General features: G+C 39.8%; 1 protein-coding gene across 1 annotated transcript in view; it reads right to left on the bottom strand.

Moving 5' to 3' along the window:
* Window positions 1-2,197: 2,197 nt before the first annotated feature.
* bif (protein phosphatase 1-binding protein bifocal) overlaps window positions 2,198-9,403 on the bottom strand; it is a 17,457-nt gene continuing 10,251 nt past the window's right edge. Inside the window, exons 2-4 of the mRNA XM_011507903.1 lie at window positions 9,167-9,340; window positions 4,827-5,019; window positions 2,198-2,474 (exon numbers count right to left, since the gene is read on the bottom strand). Of these exons, the coding sequence (XP_011506205.1) occupies window positions 2,239-2,474; window positions 4,827-5,019; window positions 9,167-9,340 (603 nt within the window). The 3' untranslated portion in view covers window positions 2,198-2,238. The remainder of the gene's footprint in view (window positions 2,475-4,826; window positions 5,020-9,166; window positions 9,341-9,403) is intronic.

Here is a 9,403-nt window from a genome sequence, read left to right as displayed (position 1 = left end):
GTTTCTTATAAACATTACTATTTATATCGATAGATTTGATACGTTTGATTACCTAATTCCATGAAATACACTTAAACATATAAATTCGTCATATCACTGAATAAAAAATAAATAATTTTAATTGAAATTTAATTTCAATTTGAAATGCTAACTAATAGAATAATTTAAATTTAACAAATACCTAAATAAATTTATAATTATTGTTATTCGTCTCTATGAGAAAGCAATGTCAAAGATCGAGCAGTATTGTATATATCTTAATATTAATTTCAAAATATGAATCGCACACAAGAGCTCACACTCTTTTACCATCAAAAATAAGAAGAAAGAAAAAACCAACGTGATTATCACAATAGGAGACACTAATGCCATGACACAAACTATCACTACTACACATTAAATAAAGGAAAAACTGTGTATCACAATGTTTAGTGATATAACATCATGGTGAAAGGCATTGTACCTTAGTGACGAAACCCAACAATGACCAATATGATTATTAATGAGCATACAAAACAAGGATATTTCAATGAAAATCCATTACGAATAAGAACTTTTCAATACTGTACTTACAATTATGATCAGTCCATGATCTCGTAATAAGTTAAAATTACGTTCATCGCTTGTTAATTTAATGGCGCACGTGCATTTTCGCGGATTATTTGATGGCATGTGTCTCTTTTAATTGAATGGGAGGGTGGTTGAGTGAGAGGGAGGAAATAAAATTGAAAGAAAGAAAGAAAGAAAGAAAGAAAGAAAAAAAAAATACACAACAGAATATAATGAAAAGAGGCAAGAGATATTTTTCCTTGAAAACTGGAAATTTTAGGGCTTGATGACAAAATTAATTGTCCTGAAAATATATAGAGTACTGAGTTTTCGAATCTTCAAGGATTGCAAAATAATAATTTAGTATGTATGGTATGTACAACTTTCAATATACTTAAAATTAACAATTACACCTAACACGTTGGGCGCTTTAATTAAGCTCATTCACATCGGAATACTATTGAATTCAACAGATTGCCTTTAAAATTATTGCTACGAAAAATCGGAGCAAAAATTTTAAAAATTAATTGTTGTGGACCAAGATTACATGGAATACCATTACGTTTTAAAATTGTAAATGTGGACGGTCCGTATTTGAATATCATTGAATACCAATTCATACTTGGAGTTCAGACAGGAAAAGAGCACGTATCAAAAACTAAAAAATACAAATAAGTGTATACAAATTTCTTTTTTTCATCCTGACGATCAACATCACTTAACACGAGTGAAAAATGCTCAATTAGCATGAAAAATTCATCAAATGTACAAATCTACAATTTTTTCTTTGCTTATTTGCTTGTTTCTTTTGTTTCTGTTTTTTCTCATACACTGTTTTCTTTTCATAGAAACGACGGCTTATTATACATAATACCTATACAAGACATATTATAAGTAAACTTATGCCACATTTCGGCAAAAATTTAACAAAATGTTAACCATTACCACCTCTCGTTTCCTTGTTTTTTCATTCATCATTTTATCCTCTCGGAGCAACATTAATTTTATCAAATTTCTTAATACGCTCGTTGTTTAAATCCTTAATTGCTGGCATTGTAGAAAATTTGTATAGCTCAAATCATCCATACCTTAAATTAATCTCAAAAAGTATTTCAAAATGCTTACAACTTTATCGATCGACAGCGGCTTTCTTTATACCCTAATTTTTTAATCGCAACTCCCATAAACGCTGTTACCGTATTACCGTGAACAATGGAAGATACGCAATTCAATTCACAATCCTGTCTAATTCGCTGCTAAACAGCAAATTGTCGCAAGTTTTCGCGTTTGGCAGTTTAATCGAGGAATTCATTAAATTAGTAAGTAAATGCTTGTATAATGGAATGCTACGGGTCTATACTTCGCAAATGTTTGCTTCCAGTCGTCGCTTAGTCGTACCGATTCCTGTCACTCGCTCATTAAAGCGACGCTACGTTGTCTCGATTATGTCCACTCAGTCGTATTATTTTGTTTTTTTTTTTCAATTTAGCTCTACATACGCAATGTTATAAATAAAATTGTCTCTGGGCGTGACAGTTTCTCTGGCTACAACGGAGAAGGAGAAAAGTTCGTCGTTGCATCCAGCGTTTGTCCGTGTGAAAAAAGAGGTGGTGGACGAGGAGGGGGGGGGGAGGACGAAGTGGACAAGAGATGGAGAAGGAATAGAAGAATGGGTGGTTGAGTATATATTTAGTATAGTATGTCCGCTGCCGTTTCTTGCCCCCAAGTGCCTGTATCCTGGGAGGGTTTCGAATAGTCAACCGCGTTGACATTTGGCTGCTGCTGCTGCTGCTGCTGCTGAGTTAATATCGCCGTTGATTGTGACGAAGTCAATGTAGAAGTGTTGGCTCGCGTTACACCGAGTTCGAAACCCTCGGACGCCAAGTCGACTTTACTCGGTGTATAACTTGCCAAACCACCTCCACCTATATGTTGGAAACGGTATTCGGATTAGTCTTGTATATTCTTTTTATTTTATTTTTTTTTTCAATCAATTCCTAAAATAATTTTAATTGATATTTTACATATTGAGACGTCGTTTAAATACTCAAGTATCAGTTTGAAAGATTACCTGCGAGTTTAACAATTTACTTCTTCGTACGTTCCTATAAATTAAACACCATATTCGAGCACAGTGCCGTCGCTCATATGTTTTTAATTCCATTTATATTAAATATGAAAAAATAATCGAGCCAGACAATGCAAATGTAATATGAACATGAGAATTAAAAATAATGGGCTAACAATAAAAAAATTATTTACGAATATATTTCTAAAATCACGCGGCGTATTTATGTACCATAAAACCATATCATACCATACCATATATGTTTGCAGTATCGGTATCAGTAAATACGTTCGTTGGACCAAAAATCTCTTACAATTACGTTTTTTATTTCAATGATTTTTATTATTTATCGTACGACGAAGCATTTAAGATATTGTCAATCTGACTTGAAATCTTTACTTAAAAAAAAAAAAAAAGAAAGTATTTATAAGTATATTACCTAGTAAAATAGATATTAATTTTAATGCAAAGTTATTCGTTAGAGTAAATTTTATAAGGTAAAATTTAATACGCTTTATTAATCCTTGTCTCGCATCAATAAGTAAATGTTAAAAAAAAAAAAAAAAAGAACAACAATATTACTATGATAATATTGTAAAAATAATAAATCCGTTAATTCGAGGACAGAATTTTACACACACTCATAGTCACACAAATTTTTTAATTAATATATGAATATTGAAAATTGATATTTTACTTCTATGAATTCCAGTGCAGATTTTACTCTAATGATTGTAAATTATCTACTAATCATTGACTTTATTCTCTAAATAATCACGTAATTCGTTGTAAATATAATATTCAAATTATAGTAATTTTCTTCTAAAATCATTATAATCACTGTAAATATATAAACCTACTTGTGAATAAAACATTGAAACAAACTAAATGAAAGAAAATTATACGAATGAGGATGTGAAATTTTAATAAAAATTTTTTATAATACTGGCGAAACAAATATTTCACTTCCTCGGGTCAAAATTAAAACTACATATTTTCGGGTTAAAATAACGCGACTGTTTCCTCAAAATTAAATTATAAAACTTTCGAATCACAGTCTATAGTTATTTACACACACACACACACACATATATATATATATATTTTTTTTTTCTTTCTTTCTATCTAATTATTATTTATAAACTGAAACGAGCTTATTGACCAATTATTTTAAATATTTTAAATACTTTTAAGAAAAATCGTTATTTTTAAACGTCAAACGAATACGCTGGATAATGACGCGCAGTTATCTAAATAACACACATATTATTATTGATATCTCTTCGTAATGCTCGTAAGAATCCGATTATTTTCATGTTTACCACAATACATCGATACTGTATTTACAAAACTTTGATATAATGCGCATAAATTTCACATATATACAATTTGGTAATATTTCATAATATCAAAGCAGTGACAAGTATTATTGGCAAAATTAATTTGAAAAACCAAAAAAATAAATAAATAAATAAAAAATGAAACCAAATGTTTATCAATAATATGACATTACAATATTAAAATTCTTAAGTTGTAAAATATAAAAAAGAAAAGAAAAAAAGTACGGATAAAGTAAACTGTACCTGTATAAAGGCATGGAATTGAAAATAAATGATGCGCTATAAAAGCATCGTGGCGACAAAGTTTTCATGACCTAAGAAGAAACTATTTATTGTAAATAACGACATATATATAAATTAATAACTTTCCTCGAGTCCATTTTAACGAAGGTTATCATATTGTTTTGTGAGCTTTTAATTCTACTTTTTTACTTTTAATTTTAATAGTTGGTGATATTGATTAGGATTTATTTGTGCGGTGAATTTGAAAAATCATTCATTCAGAACGGCCGGAGAGCGGGAGAGAGAAAGCAAAGAGGGAGGTGGAATTTAACCCATCGCGTCGACAGAAAAATCTATGCAACGTTGAAAAGAAAATAAACTGGCTGACGGCTCTGCCTAAGAAAGTATCTGCAGGCCAAGTTCCAGTGAAGAATTCCTCTTGACTTGGTACAGTTAAAAATCAAATGGCCGATACTCGTATCTAGCACTCGCCGCTCGCCGCTCGCCGCTCGCCGCTCGCTGTCAACGACGACGACGACGATGACGACGAGGAGGAAGAGGTCGAGGACAGAGTCGCAACACAAGCCGCAACGGACGAGCCGAGATAAAGATACTCTGAAAAAATGGTGTCCCGTGGGAGTTCTTACCGAGTAGAGAGGGCAAAGTACCGGTGGAGCGAGCGGTAGAAGAGGCACCTCCGGCCCCTGCGGCCCCGGTGTCGCCGGAAGCGGAAGTTTCACCATCGTCGCTGCTGGTGCCGCTGGCATCGACCTCGAGCATCGAGGCCTCGCTCGGATATTCGTAGGTGCACGTGGCCGTGTCGTCAAATTGGATCCGATGCTGTGGAATGAAAAATAAAAGAAAATGAGTCCCCTCCTGCTTCGGTGCATACAAAACCCCCCTCTCGCCGTGTCCTTTTGTCACGGAGACGGCCCCGAGTTCACGGACTTTGCGCGCCCGTTTTGCGACCTTAATTGCCCCGCACTTATTAAACAAAAAAGAGAATTAAAATTAGTCTATCAAGTTCAATTGTAATAATAATAATAATAATAATAACAATAATAATAATAATAATAATAATAATAATAATAATAATAATAATAATAATAATAGCATAATAATAATAATAATAATGATAATAATAATAATAGTAATAATAATGAAATGTTGAAATGAAAGAAGACGAAGAAAGGAGAATGGATAAGGTGATGGTAAACGCTCCTTTTTCAGGACCATTGTACGCGCGCGTAACGAAACATAAAAATACAGTTTTGATGAATGGACAATGGCTGCAATTGTGTCATTAATCTCCTCGCGGACTCCGCTTCCTTTCGTTTTTGCGAGCTGTCTGCAGCCGAGACGCCCGAGACGACGACGCTCGGCTCGATTAAGCGGCGTCGACCTTCTTTGCCAGAGGGACCGTTAAAAGGCCGCCGCTATAGGACGTCTCGGGTTTGCTCTTTTTTTTCTTGTTTTTTTTTTTGTTTCTCGTTTTGTCGTCCTTCGATCCCCGCACCCACCTTCCCTCACGAGGCCACGAAGGCAAATCGAGTCCTCGGCATGTCCGGATCGAAATTCCAGGGCAACCGAGCGCGACTTCGCTTCTGCCTACCGTGAATATGCGCGGCCATTGGCGAAGGTCGCAGCGAAAGTACGTGCGTGGGAGGCTTATTTAATGGGGCACGCACGACCATATGGAAAAGTGCAGCCTCCTCTAGCACGTATTACGTAGTTAGAGCCCGTCGCGGTGGGCGGATGTCGTTGAAATCGCGACGACGACAAACAGGGAGTACGGGGGATGGGAAAGAATGAGAGTGAGAGTTTGTGTGTGTGTGTGTGTGTGTGTGTGTGTGTGTGTGAGAGAGAGAGATAGCAAACACCTTGCAGCTCGAGTCGCTTGTGGTAGTCTTAGTAGGCTAAAGTAGCGATGTGGCGAACCGATAGAGCAACGAGTTTATCGTTTTGTTTCTGTTGGCTGAGGAGAGGGCAACGATTTGCTTTACGGCATCGCCTACAACAAAACTACCTAAGCGTCTTTCCTCTGCAACGTCACATCTAGCGCACAATCGCCACGCAGCAGCAGCAACAGCAGCGCAGCTCGCCGCTGATCAGCGCTTTTTCCTCTTTGCCTCCCTACCTCCGGCCAAGATTCCTCTTCGAGTAGCTTTACGTAAGCGCGACCCATTGAGCCCGAGTACGCCGAGGAAGGTCGATAAAGGTGAGAGGAGGGCCATGCGGATGGGAATGGACAGGACGTAACGCGCGTCCAAGGAGCCGGAGATAATTAAGGATTGAGCGGTTGCCGCTTGATGCGATAACGGTAACGAATATTATTTCGAGCAGGTGAGGAAGACGAGAGCGGTAGACGTTCGTCAAGCGGGGGAGGGATTCCACGGGGAACGTCGCGCGTCACGAGAAGCCGTTAATGAGGGTGACTCCCATCTTTTTCATCATTTTCCGTGAAGATGTATTTCATAGTCGCGAAAAATTGATAGTCTTCTCCAATCACCGCATACCTTATATATATATATATATATATATATATATATCTTTCCCCTTCTTCTTTAACTGTCTTCGATAACGCGGTGATGCAAGAGCTGCCCGAAACTGACGATTATAGATTGATATTCGACATTCTCATGGCAATCGCTAATACTGACACCGTTCTCACGAATATCTACAATGACCATCGTACTTTATCATCATTGTGAAAACTTTAATTCGCGTAAGTTTCTCATTAAGGGCATTATCATAAGGATTAGTACGACAAAGCGAATTTAGAAATTACGTAGATTTTACCTTTCTACATAGAATAAATGAACTAGTTAGCGAGTTTCTTTTGGAAATGCCTGTTCAATAAATAATCGATAATCGATAATAGATAATCGAGTCGTGGTACAGTCGCGTCACGTACATCGGGGATCGTCGCATGATTTTGAAGACGAAGAAGCTTCCTTGATGCACCGGTCGGGCACATCATGCCAGCGAAACCGAGTCGTAGCTCGCAAGGACGAACGCTGAATCAACAATCAACATGTCAGCACGATGCGACCGCGACACGTATGAATAATACGTACGTACTTGGCAATGACCGACCGCGAGCACTTTCCCAGCAATTACGCACGATAACGAACGGGGCTGTGAATTTCCATAGCAACCGCCTCCTCGCTTTAAACGGCCGATGACTTTTACTTTTACGCGCGCACGCTCTTATGTTCCTTTAATCGGTATGGGTGGCCATGCGTGCGCACGCGCCGACCGATTAACATTGTAAAGTATTGTCATCGAGAGTCGTCGATTATTATTGGATTAGGAGCGATCGCGAACGGTGGAACGAATCCATCCCAATCCGTCTCTTGCTCGAATAGCCAATTCTGTTGGCAATTCCTTGGCTCGGAGGGGGGCAGGGGTGGAGGAGACACCTGACAATTTTGTTCGCGCTACATCGTGGCGCGGGGGAGAGAAGGCGCTCGGGTTCTGTCGGGCAACTGCAACACGGCGATCCGCTGATGAAATCGAAAGCCAGCGCTATCTACCTATTGATTTGAGATTACGATATTGGGAGGGTGAGAGAGAGAGAGAGAGAGGGGGGGGGTGATTCTACGTGAAATCGATGCCGTTGACGATTGCACTCGCTCGATCGACGTGACGCTGACGACAGTTTTCATCTACGCGGCCAGCGATACGATCGCTTCGACATAAATCACTCCGACTCGGGCAGCTCGTTTTCTACTTTTTTGTGGCCTAGCGATTGATTAAAAAGAAAAAATGAAAGAAAAAAAGCAAAAGTAAAAAAAAAATCTCAAAATAAAATGGAAAAACAAGTGGAACGCGATAGAAATTCAAGAACGACGGACTTTCAAAATATTTTCTACACGCGTAAAGAGTGTTTCGAATTAATTGTTTAATAGACGAAGACACGGGTAAAAAAAAAGGAAAAGAAAATTGAAAAAAAGAAGCAAAGCCAGCGTAGCAAAGAAAAGGGGCACATTATAATGAAAATTGCCTTTCTCGTGATTTCACAAGACTCTCGATCGATGAAATTGACAGTTACAAAATCGGTGTCGACCCGAACGAAATGAAATCGGCCCGTATACGTAGCTGCCACCCCTCCCTCGCGCCATTCGTGCTCTCTCGCCCCTTCCCCTTGCCCGCCTCGGGTTACTTGCGAGGCACCTAGTTTCGCCTCGTCGGAAATACCGCGGGAATTGGAAACTGCATCGGTGACTCCGAAATGCGTGCGCTCGTGGGCGAGAAAAGCCGCGGCGTCGAGAGGAATCGAGCCAATTTGAACGGGTAAGCGAATAACGAGAGCACGACGAATGACCGGCGTCTAACGACGAAGACGATGATCCCTTATGAGCGCGCGCGCATCTCTGAGTTAAGAAGAGGAGGTGATTGGGGAGAGGTATAGGAGTTTTGGAGGGGGATTGGCGGGAATGGGGGGTTCTCCTTAATGGACCGATCTCTCATTGCAGATGGAGCATGTCCGGTTTCTCGATCGCCTCGTACATCGTCGCGCAAAAGCGCGCCTTAACAATAATCAAGCTCGCGTCATGTTCCAAATCGCCCGATTAAATAGCTCGAAGTCTAGAATTGCAAAAGCGAGAGACCGCTGTCGTCGTTTCAGCCCCGACAACGTATCGGTGTCCCACGATTCAAGCCCGTGTATCCGGTTGGCAATTTTCGCGAGGTGCGCGGCGTTTGATCGTTTTCGGGGAAAAATTGCGCCTCACACGGGTTGCCAAATTCGGTAAACCGGCTCCGTTGCAAGCCACGCGATTATCTCGTCGTTATATTTGCCGACCTTAAGAGGCTGGATCGAGGCGACAGACCGGGCCTACATATTCCACGAGGTCAGGCGAGGGAAATTCCAACGGCGGCGCGATCCTTTTCTTAGTCATTATTTACAGTTCGGACGATAGAGGCTGGATTCTCGTCGTGGGACCGAGCTCGGGAATGTGGATAATATCGGCGCGAGCCTTACCTTGTGGTTCCGTGGAGTCCTCGAGAGGTTACTGCGTCCGTTGATGAGTACGTTGTCGTTGCAGAAGGCGATATTGCAAGGCGAGGGCGGACTGTCGGAAGCCTCGGTATCCGAGTCGTCGGTCAATTGAATGGAGTCGATGTTGGATACGATGACGCCGCTGTTGCTACTGCTCTGTTGGCAAACGAATCGAAAACGTTAGAATATTGGGGGGGGGGGGCCCACTGTTTCGTTTCA

The sequence above is a fragment of the Ceratosolen solmsi genome, unplaced genomic scaffold (assembly GCF_000503995.2).
Source record: "Ceratosolen solmsi marchali unplaced genomic scaffold, CerSol_1.0 scaffold1, whole genome shotgun sequence".
Lineage (NCBI taxonomy): Eukaryota > Metazoa > Arthropoda > Insecta > Hymenoptera > Agaonidae > Ceratosolen > Ceratosolen solmsi.
The sequence above is the reverse complement of the archived record's forward strand: the minus strand, read 5'-3'. Positions and strand labels throughout refer to the sequence as shown.